Below are 17285 nucleotides of genomic sequence, written 5' to 3'. Positions count from 1 at the left end.
AGTCATAGCACCCCTTTTCAATCATTAACAAGCTTGATCATAAAATCATTCTCTTCTCTCTCTTTAGCCTAAATACTAGCCTCCCTATTCTTCCATAATACTTCCCCTAAGCATTCTAAGGAATCCAGACAATACCCGAAGTTCTATACTTAAACCAAGGCGTGAAAGGTATAGTTAACAGAGGGTTTGGACCAAATCAACTCTACTTTTTATTTAATTTAATTCTTTCAATTTGATTTATATATTATTGAAGTTACTAATAGTTTATTCATGATGTAGCAATTCAAGGAAACGCGGAAAGTGAGTAATTAATCACTTAATTACTCTAATTTTTATTCTTGTTGCTAGTATCATGATTATGTTTATTATGATTTGATTTGAATAACAATTTATTGTTGAATTGCTTCCAATATTAATGTTGTTTTTACTATATTTGTTGATCACTATATTGCATGTTTCAAGGGAATATGTAAATTCAAAATCACGCCTAATAAGATAATTTGGATGACCGGTTTAGGTTCCTTTTTAATCTTGTTTTTTAATTAAAGTGATCACAATATTTTAGAATTATATGTTGCATTAATGTTTAACCAATTTAGCCTAATGTTACTTTGGAGAAAATTGAATCTTTGTTTGCATGCCTTTGAGATCGCAGGAATCACTTTTCGAAATAAGAATCGAGTAGAGGCCAATACGGGGGAATGTGACACCATGACTCACTTCGTACCATCATCCCCGATCCTCCTTTCGTGGTTCCGAACCATATGGAGTTAGTAATTTCATGGATTATGAATGGGGTGTAACCTTCACGGGTCAATCGTTGTTGCCTTTCGTTGTCCCTTTATCATGGTTGCCTTTTTATGATCCGTGAACGGTTTACAAGTTCCTTACAAAACTTGTAGGCATCTCCCTACTTTATTTGTCCCTAATCATATACGTCAATTCCCACTTCCTATGAGTTCCAATCATATTCACACATGCTTAACGTAGGCGCGCTTTGAACGACGCCTATAATTTGGCGACTCCACTGGGGAGGATTCTTGGTTATTTATCAATTTAATTGATCGGTATTTAATTGAGATAAGTGGATGAGACTTGAAAGATTCTTGAATTGTATTCTTGCAATTTAATTAGCATTGTCACATATGCATATACATTTTAGCTTTCCTATTTTTGTCACAATAGTACGTTTTCCACGTATGTGGCTAGCCCCGGGGGATTTAAGCTCTATCAACCCGAAAATGTTCATGACAGTAAGGGTACATCCGAGTTATTAAATCCACCCAAACCATGGAGTCGAGTTCGGTTTCATCACAAACTCATAGAGCCGCCCGTTGGCATACACCCTCAAGGGAGGTTGCCTTGTTAACGCGTTTAAACTCTTCACCATGGTACCCTTTGACACCCCAAAGCTTGACCATAGAGGAACATAGAACTTGACAATGTGTTTATATGTGCATTTTTTTTATTGACTTATTATTTTTATTTTTTCTCTTATCAAAACTTTTTTAGAGTTGAGTCATAGCTTTTTTTTTTGTTTTTTTTTTATGAGTCATCCCGGATTTTTATTCTCGTATTCTACAAAAGCGCCAACCTGTTTTGGTCATAGCCGGTGTTCTAGAAAAATTTACGTGTCGTGCCAACTATGGATCTGTAGCCCCGCGTTTTATCTTTCATTTGGAGTTGGTATCGTCCGAATCAAAGTCATAGATCAAAAGTTATAACCAATATACTACAGCCTGTCCAGTTTAGGTGTCTTTTTAGCGTCAACTTTCTTATTAATTTAATTTTTTTTAATATTTTTTCGTGTCAAGCTATTCTTAGACAAGTCCTTTAATCAGTGTCAACTCGTATAACATAGGATTATAGATTTTTGTTTTTATTTATTTAATGAGTCCTAACTCTTCAAGAATTCTAGTCCTCTTCCTAGTTTCTTGTGATTTTTGTGCTAACCTTAACATGTGTTCTTTGTCTTTGATGGTGGTTGATCTTATTTATGACTAACGATTTTCAATTGAACGTTTTCACCTTGTAAATAGCATAAACATTAAAATTGGACAAAATTAATCAAGTTAGTTTGTCTTTTTATTCTTCCGTGCTATTTTTGGACCTTGCGTCAGTCGTTTTTATATCGTTTACGTGTCTAGCCATACGATCATACCACGAGTCTTATAAACTCATCGAATCACATTTGTTGAGTCGTTGCACATACTTTGTCTTTGAGTAATGCACTATATTGTTTATGATCGTATATTAGGACCATGCATGCGTCGTTTTCCGTCGTAATAGGAATGAGTGGAGTATTTCCCAATGGTTTTCAAAATTCTTTCATACACTCTTCCTTTCCAATCCGATTATTGAGTTAATGCATTAAGTGAGCTCATTTTGTTCCATAGTACATGAGTTCAAGAATCAGTAGGCAAGAGTTGGAAGAATAAGGGGAACGTCATTCCTTCCTTCTTTTCTTCCAATCAAAGCATCAACACTAGCAAATTTCTTGTCCCCCCTGGCAGTAACAAGTAATTCATAAGCAACTATGAAGACGTAGCACAAGACAAGTTTTCCATACAAGATTTCATGCCTTTTTCTTTTGTTTCAAATCCTTCCCCCTAAAAAGCCTAGCATAGGTTCTCCTTATCCATGTTTCTATGTAACTTCTTCATATATGAGTATCTCCTTCTTACATTCGATCATGTGATTAGCAAAAAATAAAAAAAATAAAAAAAAAATATCGATTGCCGAACCAAACATCAGGTATACCAATGATTTGAGGTACCTTTGTAACTCATTCATTCCCCATTAACCATTCAATCACATATCCATTTCTTCATCAACCCCTTTGAGCCTCGTCTAATGATTGGCCTTATTTATTCAACCCGTATTCACCTAGCCCTGGGATGGGAAAGTGTGAAATTTGTGTAACATTCAAAAAGCAAGTAAAAAAAAATCAGCAAAGCAACAATAAAACAAAGTCTAAGGGCAAGTGTTCCAACGTCTTTGATATGAACACGTCTCAAATTGCGTCTCTCATCGAGTGCTTGGTATCGTGCCTTAGAAACATGAATGCTAAGTGAGTGATGGACCGCATGATCTGAGATTTCCCACATTGATTCAAAAGAATGAAAAAAGAATAACCAAAGCAAAAAAAAAAAAAGAAAAAAAAATGTTGAAAATAAACTTGTAAAATTCAAAATTTTCAAATTCACAATTACACATCTTGGGGATTCTCTCGAGTCTTGAGCCTTTTACCCTTTTCTTCTTTAAACCATCAACTTAACCACGTTACAACCCTCCAAAGACCTCTTTGAGGTGTACGTACACTTGTGCAAAGTTCGGTTAGAGCTACGTTCGGCCTGATTCCTAACTGATACGTAAGCAACCTCACATCGAGGTGCGGCCACAATAATATTCGTATCCACACATGATCGAGTCATTTCCAATGCTTATCCCTTCCCTTATAGAGTTAGACTTGGGGGCTTGAACCCGCATCACTTAGCTTACACAGCCTAAAGAGTCATCATCTTTGACTCTTCTCACATCTATTTCCATCACTACAGCCTTTGCAGCCAGTCTTAGTGATCCAAGATCAACCAACACACTTAGAAGCTCTATGTATCAAGAACCGGTTGCCCTTGTTCTAGAAACTCTTGGATTTAGCCCATTTGATCTCATGCCCGAATTTGTCACTTTTCTCACTTGGGAGATCACTTAAAGCCTACAAAGGAGTGTTATTTATGAGTGCATGGCCCATTTACTACTTTGGGCTATATAATTATGTTTGATTTATCTTTTATTTAAGTTGTAATAAGGCTTTGAGGAGTTACTAACTTTCTCTCTTATTTAGCCGTAAGCTTATGTGTGAATAGGAGTTATTGTAACTCTTAATTGCTGATTTGTATCTACCCATTCATATAGGTGTTACAAAGGAGTGAATTAAACTGGGCAGATTTACGAAGACAGTGCAGAAAGGAAGCCGTTTCAGCACATTAGATTTCAATCAAGGATTTTTCCTTCATCTAGAAAGCTTTTGAGGAGTTTCTTTTTTTCAAATTGATTGATTTAATCTGGATTATATTTTCTGAATCTTCAAGCCTTTGAGAGTCTTAAGGCATTTTCGTATTTGTTTTTGCTTTCTGTTTTCAGCAATATTTCATCATTTATAATTTTAATAGTCTAGCAAAATAGTGAAAAAGAATGACTGGTGGAGAGGAGCTTGCTAGAATGTTACAAGCAATCACTAAAAGATTGGAGAATTTAGAGAAAAAAACAAAAGAAAGTGAGGAAGAAAAGGCTAGGCAAAACACGAGGATGGATACTATGTCTTACATGCTTTTACAAGCCAATAGAAAATTGAATGAGTTAGAAAATGAGGATGTGGGCGGTAACAATCTTAGGCAATTTGATGAAGATAGGGGACTTAAGATTGACTTACCTTAATTTGATGGGGGGCATGATAGCGAGGCCTTTCTTGATTGGGTTAGGCAAATTGAAACCGCATTTGAGTATAAGGGGTTCGATGATAACAAAAGATTCAAATTGGATGTCCTTAAACTCACTAAACCTGCTGCCCTATGGTATGAAAACCTCAAGGCAAATAGAAGGAGAAAGGGAAAAGATAGCGAGGCCTTTCTTGATTGGGTTAGGCAAATTGAAACCGCATTTGAGTATAAGGGGTTCGATGATAACAAAAGATTCAAATTGGATGTCCTTAAACTCACTAAACCTGCTGCCCTATGGTATGAAAACCTCAAGGCAAATAGAAGGAGAAAGGGAAAAGAAAAAATTGACTCATGGGAGAAGTTAAAAAAGAAAATGAGGGATAAATGTGTAAATAAGGAGTATGAACAAGAACAATACCTAAAATTGACCCATCTTTCCCAAGAAGACATGAGCGTAGAAGATTACATTAAGGAGTTTGAGAAGTTGTGTTTAGTTTGTGACTTGCAAGAGAAGGAGACCTTCAAAATCGCTCGTTTTGTAAAAGGTCTTTCGAAGAGTATTAGTCAAAAGGTGGAAGTGACTCACTACACCACCTTTAGTGATGTTTGCAAATTGGCTTTTCGTTATGAAACTCAATTAAAAGAAGAGAGGCCCAAAACCCCTTCTTTCAAAAGCCCTATGAAATTTACTCCTACTTACTCAAAGGGGAGTACGTTTCAAAATAAAACAGGTGGTTCTTTTCAAAATAAGTCTTCCGCTTCTGGTTCTAAGTTTGATAAGGGGAAAGAAAAGGCCGTAATCACACCTAGTGAACTTGCTACTAGGAGGAAGTGTTTCAAATGTCATGGTAGAGGACATATAGCTTCCGAGTGTCCAAGCAAGAAAGTGTTGACTGCCTCACAATGTGCAATATTTGACGAAGAAGAAACATTCTATAATTTTGTTGCACAAGAGGAAAATGAAGAATTTGATGAAAAGTATGATGAAGATATATTTTTGGAGAATGAAATGAATATGATGGTGGTTTGAAAGATTTTGTTTAGTGAGCTTGAAATCGATGAAAGGCAACAAAACAACTTGTTCCATACTAGATGCAAGATAGGTGAGAAGACTTGTAATGTGATTGTTGATGGAGGTGCACAAACCGATGTAATCTCTTCAGAAGCCGTATGTAAGCTGAAGCTTACTACTAGAGATCATGATGAGCCTTACAAGTTGAATTGGTTAAATGATGGAACGGGAATAAGAGTGAAGAAGCAAGTTTTAGTGACCTATTCCATCGGCGACTTTGAAGACGAGAGATGGTGTGACATATGCCAATGGATGCGTTCCATTTGTTGCTTGGAAGACCGTGGAAATTTGATCATAATTCGTAGCATAAAGGTAGATCTAATGTGTATATTGTTACTACTAGAGATGGTAGAAAAGTTAGATTATTGCCTTTACCTCCTAAAGTTCCTAAGAAAGAAAAGGAGAAAAGCAACTATCTTATAACTTGTAATGAATTTGAGAAAATAGTGGAAAAGAATGGGGGAGGGTATGCTTTGGTTGTAAGGACCAAAGATGATTTTGGAACTTCTTGTAATAACTCATCCGCACTAAATGAGTTATTAGAAGAGTACAGAGATGTGTTTCCCGATGACTTGCCTAATGGCCTCCCACCTATAAGAGGCATTGAGAACGCCATTGACTTGATTTCAGGAGCACCTTTGCCCAACAAGGCTGCCTATAGGTATAATCCAGAGGAGAGTAAGGAACTTGAGAGGCAAGTGAATGAATTGAAAGGAATAGTGTCCTTCGAACAAGTTTATTATTCCGATAAGGGGTTCGGAATTATTAGAAAGCTAATTTTTCAGTAAGGTCAAGTGATCGGAATACCTGGGTGGAGGCCGCTTCCGATCAGTAATATTAATGCATAATTAATATTACAGCTTAATCTTGACTGAACCCTTCGGGTCACACCCAAACAACTAACGAGCCGAACGACGAATTAATTCGAAAGTAATTAATAAGTCGACCGAGTAATTAAAATTTAGACGTCGGAAATTCGAGCTTGGAGTGTCAAAACCGAGCGTCGGAAGTCGAGTCGAAAATAGTAATAAGACGAGACGTGAAAATAATAATAAATCAACAATGACCAAAATACCCCAAGCATCGGAAAACCGAGTGCTAGGGGCACGGCAAATGCTAGCAGCACGCACGAAGTGCGGGGCTAGGCTAGCATACTGCAGCTAGCAGCCAGCACTAGTGTGCGTGGATGAGCTAGCATACGGAAGCTAGCAGCCTGCACAATTGGTGCGTGGGTTGCTAGGCCGTGGCAGCTAGCAGCCCGCACCAATTTGTGCGGCGTGCTGGTAGCTAGCCTCGGCCAAGCAGCCCGCACTTGGTACGTGGCCTACTAGGCCGTAGAACATGGCAGCCCACCTTGGGTGCCTTGGTTCCCAAGTGTGGGTGCCACGTGGCGCAATTTAATTGAGGGCTATGGGGTTGAGGTGGCCGGTTATGGGAGTGAGAGTGGGAGGCAAGTTCGGTCCCCCTCTCCTCCAAATGGTCCTCACCTACTCCTCCTTGTGAGCTTGCCACTTGTTGATTTATATACTTGTTTGATTGTTAATTTTATTTTAGCTTTAAAATAAAATGGGAAAATTAAATTCTCCCACATTGATGGGAGAGCTTTTCACACTCTTGCATTTCCCTGTAAATACCCAACTTGGGGTATTGGGAAAAGCACTTGAGTAAGAGTTGGAAAAGGCATTACTAGTAGTGAAAACCTTTGAACTCAAGAGTTGAAAAAGGCATAACCTTTGTGAAAACCTTTAAAATCAATTACTCGGGTTTCGGTCGGGCCTTGCTAACTCCAAGGCAGTGGACCTAGTCGTTGTTAGAGCATATCTTGGATACACCCATCCCGAGTTTCTACTCAAAAAGGGTTATGAGCGATGAAGCTCATGAGGAGTGGAGTTATGATTGCAAGAGAGTCTTGCGACTCATGGCAAATTCCATCCCGGAACAGTGGAAGAAGAAATTCTCCAACTACCTTTCGGATGTACTCCTCAAGGCTCTAGAAGATGTGGTCAATCTGAGGGTCACAAAGAGCGACAGGGACAACTATGATGGACTTGTGGAGGAAGTGACTAGGTCACTGTCTAACATGAGGATCAAGCCGCCGCAAGATGGTTGTCTCAGCAAAGAGAGGCAAGAATTATGGGCTAGGGTCTATAGTGCAAGACTTAGACACGGGATGCCGCTTCAAGCCCATGTGTAAAAGATGACAAGGTTATTTAACCATCTGGAACTGATTGGTAGGCCGGTGGAGGATGAGCAAGCGGCTCATATGCTTTTAAGCTCACTCCACTCGGGGTACATTGCAATTAAGATGCAACTTACCAACAATCGGGATAAACTATCCTACAAGGAAGTTATCCAAGAACTCCAGAAAACCTATTCTTGCAAGGCGGGTAAGGTTGCTCTAAGGCCCAAGAAGAAGGAGTTCAAGAACAAGGCTAAGATGCACTGCTTCTATTTTAGTAAGAAAGGTCACTACAAAAGAGAATGTAGCGAGTATCTGGAAGATGAGGCAAAAGGAAAAGTAGCCTCAATCTCAGGTATCATCTTAACACTTGAATACAAGAATTTCATAAGGTATTAAATACAGGAAAATTGACTCACTTTATGCTCCTGTTTTAGAAACAACGTGAGCGGTGCTTTTTCAAGTGGACATGAGTACACAAGTGGAAGACGAAGATAATTTATCCAAAGAAAGGTTGTAATTTCATGTATTTTGTCTAAATTCTAAAACTTGTTGAGTTTTATCTACCATACTTTGATCTCATGACGTTGGACGTCATTTTAACCTTTATCACAAGACTTTTGTTTCATGTCTTGTTCATATTTATGGAAATGACACTTTTGTGTGTTTAGACAAAATTGTTTATTATGATACCAAAAGAGCTAAGACCATGGAGTCAAATCAAACTTACTTGTGGCATTGTCGTCTTGGCCACATTAACATCAAACGCATCAAGAAGCTTCTACAAGAAAGCGTTCTTGACTTTTTCAATTTAGAATCTTTTGAGAACTGCGAAGGATGTTTGTTAAGAAAGATGATAAAGCAGCCATTCTCCAAGTTGGGAGAAAGAGCAGGTGACTTATTGGGTCTAATACATACCGATGTATGTGGACCAATGAGCTCCGCCACAAGAAATGGACATCGATATTTCATCACCTTCACGGAGAATATAGTAGATATGGCTATGTCTACCTCATGTCGCATAAATCTGAATCGTTTGACAAGTTCAAAGAATTTCAGAGTGAAGTTGAAGATCAGCTTGGCAAGAAAATCAAAGCCCTTTGATCGGATCGAGGTGGTGAATACTTGAGCCAAGAATTCGATGACCATCTGAAAGATCATGGTATACATTCAGAACTGACACCTCCGGGAACTCCACAATGGAACGGAGTATCCGAACGGAGAAATCGAACCTTGTTAGACATGGTACGATCAACCATGGGTCTTAGTGATCTTCCTATCTCTTTCTGGGGACACGCACTTTTAACTGCGGCACTAACACTGAACCGTGCTCCATCGAAAGCTGTAGAAAAGACTCCATACGAGTTATGGACGAAGAAACCTCCTAGGTTGTCTTTTCTAAAGATATGGGGATGCGAAGCATATGTCAAGAAATTGCTTTCTACATACTTCATCCCAAATCTGATAAGGTTTACTTTGTGGGCTACCCAAAAGAAACCAAAGGGTATTACTTCTACAACAAATCGGAGAACAAAGTGTTTGTTGCTCGCGATGGTGTCTTTTTGGAGAAGGAACACCTTTCCAAAATGACAAGTGGGGGGAAAATCGAACTCGACGAAGTTCGTGAGGATGAGCAACAAAGTCAGAATGACAGTGAAAGTGCTTAAACAACATCTGTTGATAAAAGTCAAAGTGATCAAAATATTCAAAGTCGAACCGATAATGCAAATGCTCAGTCCATTACCCTACGTAGGTCTCAAAAGCCGAGATCTCAACCTGATAGATATCTTGGTTTAGTATTAACCGAGAATCAGGACATCCTGATCATGGATGGAGATGCACCGGCAACCTACAAGCAAGCGATGGCAAGCACCGACTCTACTAAATGGCAAGAGGCCATGAGATCTGAAATGGATTCCATGTTTGAAAATCAAGTCTGGGACTTGGTTGACTTACCCGAAGGTTACACACCTATCGGATGTAAGTGGATTTTCAAGTTGAAAACCGACAAAGATGGAAATGTATTCATTTACAAAGCTAGATTTGTAGCAAAAGGTTATAGACAAGTTCATGGTATTGATTACGATGAAACCTTTTCTCCAGTCGCAATGCTTAAATCCGTTCGGATCCTCCTAGCGATTGCTGCATATTAAAATTATGAAATATGGCAGATGGACGTCAAAACCGCCTTCCTAAATGGTATTTTGGAAGAAACTGTGTATATAACACAGCCTGAAGGTTTTTTCGACCAAAACAACGCTGGAAAGGTATGCAAGCTTAAGAAGTCCATTTATAGATTAAAGCAAGCAAGCAGAAGTTGGAATCTGGGATTCGATGAAGCCATCAGTAAGTTTGGTTTTATCAAGAATTCAGATGAGTCTTGTGTTTACAAGAAGGTCAGTGGGAGTGACATCGCCTTCCTATTCTTATATGTCGATGACATATTACTTATTGGAAACAATGTTCCGTTATTAGAGTCTGTAAAGGCTTGGCTCGAAAAATGTTTCTCAATGAAAGACTTGGGAGAGGCTCAGTACATACTAGGCATCAAGATCTATAGGGATAGATCGAAAAGGATGATAGGATTGATTCAAAGTACTTATATTAATAAGGTACTAGCTCATTTCCAAATGGAAGGGGCCAAGAGAGGTCACCTACCCATGTCACATGGCATAACCCTAAGCAAGAAGCAGTGTCCTAAGACACCTAATGAGCGAGAAAGGATTAATCAGATTCCATATGCTTCGCTAATTGATACCAATCATACCCAGTAGAGGCGCATTGGATTGCGGCCAAGAATATCCTAAAGTGCCTAAAAAGGAACAAGGATAAAATCCTGGTCTATGGTGGCAGAGATGAATTAGTTGTTGAGGGTTATACCGACGTAAGCTTCCAGACAGACAGAGACGACTTCAAGTCACAATCTGGGTACATATTCTGTCTCAATGGAGGAGCGTTTAGTTAGAAGAGTGCTAAGGAAAGCACAACTGCAGATTCTACAACTGAAGCCGAATACTTAGCAGCATCTGAGGCAGCTAAGGAGGCAGTTTGGATTCGCAAGTTCATTAGTGAACTTGGTGTTGTACCCTCCATCGAGGGACCAATAGACCTCTATTGTGACAACAATGGAGCTATTGCTCAGGCCAGAGAGCCAAGAGAACATCAGAAGGTCAAACATGTCAAGCGGCGATTTCATATGATTCGATAATGGAAATCAGAAGGTGAAATCATAATTTGTAAAGTTGGAATGGATAACAATGTAGCCGATCCACTGACTAAACCTTTGCCTCAAGTGAAGCACAACAAGCATGTTGAGGAAATTGGAATCAGGCACATCGGAGATTGGCTTTGATTTCCTTATTTTAGTGTTTTAATTAATTTTGGACAATTTTAATGTAAAGCACTATGATGAACCATTCAGTTTTGGAGTAATTAAATTTTTAATGCGATTTAAATCACTCCATTGGCTATTTAATTGTGGTTTAGAATTAAATAATGAGTCCATTCGATTTTTGGAATATTCAAAATAGGGTATCAAGACCAGTCTTAGTAAGGAAACACCTATTAAGTGAACATTGAATGTTATAATCGAAATTATCCCTAAAAGAGGTCATTTAAACGATGGATGATTAATGACCATTTGAGATTAGTGTGTAGTTTAATTTATAGCACCGTTTCTTGTGCTACAAGAACATGATATTCATGAATCATTTGCACATGTATTGGTTTAGAACCATATTGGATCGGCCTATGAGAATACTTTAAGAGATTAAAAATCGTCATAAGTATACTTCTCATTATTGCTATCAGAACCTTTTTCCTCAACCATGAGTATTGTGAGCTTTCTTGTTTTAGTACTAGTTCGCTTTGATGATTGTCAAACGTCTGCCGTAATAGGGGATTATAACGGCATCACTCGGGCGGCTAGGTCCTCTCAGTAAGAGAAACTACATTACAAGACTGGAAATGTCCTCCTATTAACGATAAGGAAGATGTCTTTTTTGTTTACAAGGCCTCTCGTATAGCGAGAGTGTAAAATGCATGGCCGTGCTCAGATGGATTTTAGAAATCATCTGTTAATTGACAGTCGGACTCGGAATCGAGAAACACTTCTGGACGTAATAAGGATGACAAATTAATCTTACCTTATAGTTCATGAAGAGGCATTAAGCGACATAGGAAAAAAGCTATACACTAGAAGCACACTTGTCCGGAAAAAAGCTAGCAGCCCCCACATTTGGTGCGTGGCTTGCTAGGCCGTGGCAGCTAGCAGCCCGCACCAATGTACGAGGCATGCTAGCAGGCAGTAGCTAGTAGCCCGCACCAATGTGCGAGGCATACTAGCAGGCAGTAGCTAGCAGCCCGCACATTATGCGCGGCGTGCTGGCAGCTAGCCTCGGCCAAGCAGCCCGCACTTGGTGTAGGGCCTTTTGGGCTATAGCACATGGTAGCCCACCTTGGGTGCCTTGGTGCCCAAGTAAGGGTGCCACGTGGCGCAATTTAATTGGGGGCTATGGGGTTGAGGTGGTCGGTTATGGGAGTGAGAGTGGGAGGCAAGTTTGGTCCCCCCCTCCTCCAAATGGTCCTCACACTCCTCCTTGTGAGCTTGCCACTTGTTGATTTATTACTTGTTTGATTGTTAAATTTATTTTAGCTTAAAAATAAAATAGGAAAATCAAATTCTCCCACATTGATGGGAGAGCTTTTCACACTCTTGCATTTCCCTATAAATACCCAACTTGGGGTATTGGGAAAAGCACTTGAGTAAGAGTTGGAAAAGGCATCACTAGTAGTGAAAACCTTTGAACTCAAGAGTTGAAAAAAGCACACCTTTGTGAAAACCTTTGAACTCAATTACTCTGGTGTCGTTCGGGTCTTGCTAACTCCAAGGCATTGGACCTAGTCGGTGTTCGAGTTGTGGGTGGACTTTCGTTGGAGGTCGTCATAATTTCGAGGCTAGCTTTCGAAGTAAGAGCCCCTCGAGGTCGGGCGAAGCACGCGTCAAAGGTATAATTATTATATTAATCTTGTCATTAAGTTAATTATGTTTATGGTTTTATTTATTGCAAGTGCGGTCTTGGTTTTGGGTTTGTTTCCGCAGTGAGTCAAACTCACCAAACCCCAACATGAATTAATTGAGAGAGGCTATGTGAGGGAGAGCCTTAGTCCTTGCGCTGTCCAGGCACTTTTAGTACCAAAGAAAGATGGTACTTGGAGAATGTGTGTTGATTGTCGTTCCATTAATAACATAACGATCAAATACTGTTTCCCTATGCCTCGTTTGCAAGATATGCTAGATGAGTTGAGTGGTGCCTTAGTCTTTTCCAAAATTGACCTAAAGAGTGGTTACCATCAAATGAGAATTTGAGAGGGCGATGAGTGGAAAACGGCTTTTAAAACAAAGCAAGGGTTGTATGAGTGGTTGGTGATGCCATTTGGGCTTTGCAACACCCCAAGCTCCTTCATGAGATTGATGAATGAAGTCCTCAGTCCTTTTCTTAATGATTTTATTGTTGTTTACTTAGATGATATTCTTGTATATAGTAAAAACAATGAAGATCATGTAGTTCATTTGAGGAGGTTGTTTGAAAAATTGAGGGAGGTGAAGTTGTATGGTAAGCTTGAGAAATGTGTATTCATGACTCCTAGTGTCGTCTTCTTAGGGTACATTGTAACTAGAGAGGGGGTACATGTAGATCCAGAAAAGGTGCACGCGGTTCAATCTTGGTTGACTCCGACCAATGTTCATGAAGTTAGGAGTTTTCATGGCCTAGCCTCATTCTATAGGCGGTTCATAAAAAAAACTTCTCAACCATTATGGCTCCTATTACAGAATTGAGAAAGAAAGGTGATTTTGAGTGGAATAAAGCGGCACAAAAGGCCTTTGAGAAGGTTAAATATCTTCTTTGTAATGCTCCTGTACTTGTGTTACCAGATTTGAACAAAGTGTTTGAGGTGGAGTGTGATGCAAGTGGGATTGGGATAGGTGCTGTTTTGATTCAAGAGAAGAAGCATGTGAGTTACTTTAGTGAGAAGTTGAATGGGGCAAAGTTGAATTATTCAACTTATGACCGTGAGTTCTATGCCATAGTTAGAGCACTTGATTATTGGTCTCACTACCTTAGACCAAAGCCATTCGTTCTTCATTCTGATCATGAGGCTCTAAAATTCATACATGGACAACAAAAGCTCAACAAGCGGCATGCTAAATGGGTGGAGTTTCTCCAATCATTTACTTTCAGTTCCAAATACAGAGATGGCAAGAGTAATGTGGTGGTTAACATTGTGAGGTCAAACTTTTCTTTAAAAGAGGAGAATGATCCAAGAAAGTATTTAAAACTCTTACATCATCAATTTTTCTTGAATATACCTATTTATGTAAAACTTAATTATAGAATGACTGTAAATTGTAAATTTAAATTGTAACTCTTAATTGCTGATTTGTAACTACCCACTCATATACATGTAATAAATAAGTATAAATTCTTTATAAAATTTTGCAATAATAAATAAGTATAAATTCTTTATAAAATAAGAATAAATAAGTATAAATAAGAATTGTAAATTTAAATTGTAACTCTTAATTGCTATACATGTAATAAATAAGTATAAATTCATGGAGCTTTAAAGACGAAGAAGAAAAATTCTATAATTAAGTCTTACATAAAATTCTAAAATTTGACATAATTAAGTCTATAATTAAGACTTATATATAATATACCCACTCATAGATAACATCTATAAAAATGACTGTAAATTGTAAATTTAAATTGTAACTCTTAATTGCTGATTTGTAACTACCCATTCATATAAGCTCCATGGGAAAGTGTTAGTATGGATTTCATTGTGGGGTTGCCACGAACGCAAAGGGGAATGGATAACATCATGGCAGTAGTCGATAGATTCTCTAAGATGGCACATTTTGTAGCTTGTAATAAAACTGTTGATGTAGTGAAAGTGGCCGAGCTGTACTTCAAGGAAATTGTCAAACTCCAAGGCATTCCTCGAAGTATAGTATCTGATAGGGACTCCAAATTCCTTAGTCACATTTGGAGGACCCTATCAAAGCTTGTGGGTACCAAGTTGCTATTTAGTACCTCTCATCATCCCCAAACTGATGGGCAAACGGAGGTTACCCTAATAGAACTTTGGGTACTTTGTTGCGTGGTCTTGTAAGCAAAACGCTGAATGATTGGGACATTAAACTAGCCCATGCAGAATTTGCTTACAATAGGTCTCATTCATTAACTACTTCACGTTCTCCTTTTGAAGTAGTTTATGGCATGAATCCTTTTGCTCCAATTGATATCATTCCTTTTCCTAAGGGGGAAATAATGGAGAAAGATGCTAAAAAAAGAGTGGAAACTTTTCAAAAAAACCTGTGAGCAAGTGAAGAAAAGAATTGAGGACATGAATAAGAAATACCAAGAGCGAGCCAATAAGAATCGCAAAAAACCTATTTTTCAACCAGGGGACTTGGTGTGGTTACATTTAAGGAAAGAAAGGTTTTTTAAGTTACGCAAAAACAAGGTCATGCCTCGTTCTGATGGTCCTTACAAAATTCTTGAGAGGATAAATGATAGTGCTTACAAAATTGAGCTTCTCGATGAGCTGATGGGTGTGAGTGCTACTTTCAATGTTGGGGACTTATCTCCTTACTTGGATGATGCAAGTTTGAGGTCAAACTTTTCTTCAGAAGAGGAGAATGATCCAAGATCAACCAACCCACTTAGAAGCTCCATGGATCAATAGCCGGTTGCCCTTGTTCTAGAAACTCTTGGATTTAGCCCATTTGCATTCAAGCCCGAATTTGTCACTTTGCTCACTTGGGAGATCACTTGAAGCCCACAAAGGAGTGTTATCTATGAGTGCATGGCCTATTTACTACTTTGGGCTATATAATTAAGTTTGATTTATCTTTTATTTAAGTTGTAATAAGGCTTCGAGGAGTTACTAACTTTCTTCTTATTTAGCTGTAACCTTATGTGTGAATAGGAGTTATTGTAACTCTTAATTGCTGATTTGTAACTACCCATTCATATAGGTGTTACAAAGGAGTGAATTAAGAGCTGGAGTTTTATTTAGTTTTTGTAACCGTTGAATTAATGTGACGGTTTTAGGAGATGTTAAGTGGTAACTTTTTCAGTTACCTTACTCCCCATATTTCCTATAAATAGGGAGCTAATAAGAAGAGAATGACAGCTTTTGATTATTGATAAAAACCGAGTGTTTTAACATTTTGCCTTGAGTTTGTCTCGAGTTAAAGTGTTTCCTTATAGCTTTGAGTTTGTTCTTGAGTTATAAGATTAGGGTGAACTTTGAATGTGTCTTGAGTTCTTGCCTAAGATCCCATAACTGTGAGTGTGTTCTTGAGTTTTGGTTGTCTATCCCGTTTCGTGAGTATTCTAGTGTAATTTGAGAGTAACCCGTTTTAAAAATTTGAATCCATCAACCTATATTCGAGTGGGTGTGTTTAGGCTTACATCACTTAGTATCACATTTACACACTTCTTTCACACATACATAGCCATATCATCATTTCCTTAGTAACCCTTTACCATGAAATCTTGTTCCCTTACCACTCATGCTTCATCATCTTTTAAGACAACATTCATTAAAAGAAACATTGTATACTTGCTTAGCTTCCTGACCTGAGCAATATTCATTGTTTCACGCTTCGCATAATGTGCTTAGCAACATTTATATATCAATGATCTGTGATCATGCAAAGCATATCGTGCTTAGCTCCTTAACCTAAGCTACTTTCATTATGCAATACCCAGTAATCACTTCATCTATATACGTGCTTAGCTTCCAGACCTAAGTGACGTTCAAGATCGTTTCTTTACACTATATATGATGCTTAGCTCCATGACCTAAGTGCATTCATTAATCATGTCATATGATGTAATTGTCCTTAGCCCCCTAGCCTACGAAAATTCATTATGCATACATTACTTTCAAGATGAGCAATTCAATTACCTTGCTTTTCTCAATTTGCTCGACTAGGAAGTTTTAAACTTCTTTTCTTGTTTCACAGTTTTCTTTGGGGGAAGTTCAAAAACTTTTTCAAAATTTTCTCATCGAGGGATGTTGAAATCAAAACTTCATTTTTCACATATTTCTTTTTCGGGAGAAAGTCAGTACCCTCTACTCATGCATGATAAAAATGACGGAAATTTTTTGCTTTTGCATTTTTGGTTGCTTGTGTCTGCGCACACACTCACTCAATACACATATACACCCAATCACAAGTCATACACACGTCATGTCATGTCAAGTCAAGCTTGGTCAAGTCAGTTGGTCAAGTCAATCACATTATATACGAGCCCCTTGGCAAATTTCATTTTACAGGTCTCATTTACAGCCCATGTTCGGGGACAAGCGAACCATTTATAGCCCACGTTCGGGGACAAGAGAACCATCTACATCCCATGTTCGGGGACAAGCGAACCATTTACAGCCCACGTTCGAGGATTAGCGAATCATCTACAATCCACGTTCGGGGACAAGCGAACCATTTACAGCCCTACGTTCGGGGACAAGCGAAACATTTAGAACCCACGTTTGGGGACAAGCGAACCATCTATAGCCC

General features: G+C 38.6%; 1 protein-coding gene across 1 annotated transcript; it reads left to right on the top strand.

The window, feature by feature from the left end:
- The first annotated feature begins 4194 nt into the window (after nucleotides 1-4194).
- On the top strand, nucleotides 4195-15442 carry LOC145575392 (uncharacterized). Its single transcript, XM_081633268.1, has 7 exons — nucleotides 4195-4394; nucleotides 4458-5417; nucleotides 5484-5700; nucleotides 5817-6205; nucleotides 13235-13305; nucleotides 13524-14019; nucleotides 15187-15442. Exons 1-7 carry the CDS (start codon nucleotides 4195-4197, stop codon nucleotides 15440-15442), a joined length of 2589 nt encoding a protein of 862 aa, XP_081489394.1.
- The last annotated feature ends 1843 nt before the right edge of the window (nucleotides 15443-17285 follow it).

Source organism: Chenopodium album, chromosome 13, assembly GCF_948465745.1.
Source record: "Chenopodium album chromosome 13, dcCheAlbu1.1, whole genome shotgun sequence".
Taxonomy (NCBI): domain Eukaryota; kingdom Viridiplantae; phylum Streptophyta; class Magnoliopsida; order Caryophyllales; family Amaranthaceae; genus Chenopodium; species Chenopodium album.
The sequence above is the reverse complement of the archived record's forward strand: the minus strand, read 5'-3'. Positions and strand labels throughout refer to the sequence as shown.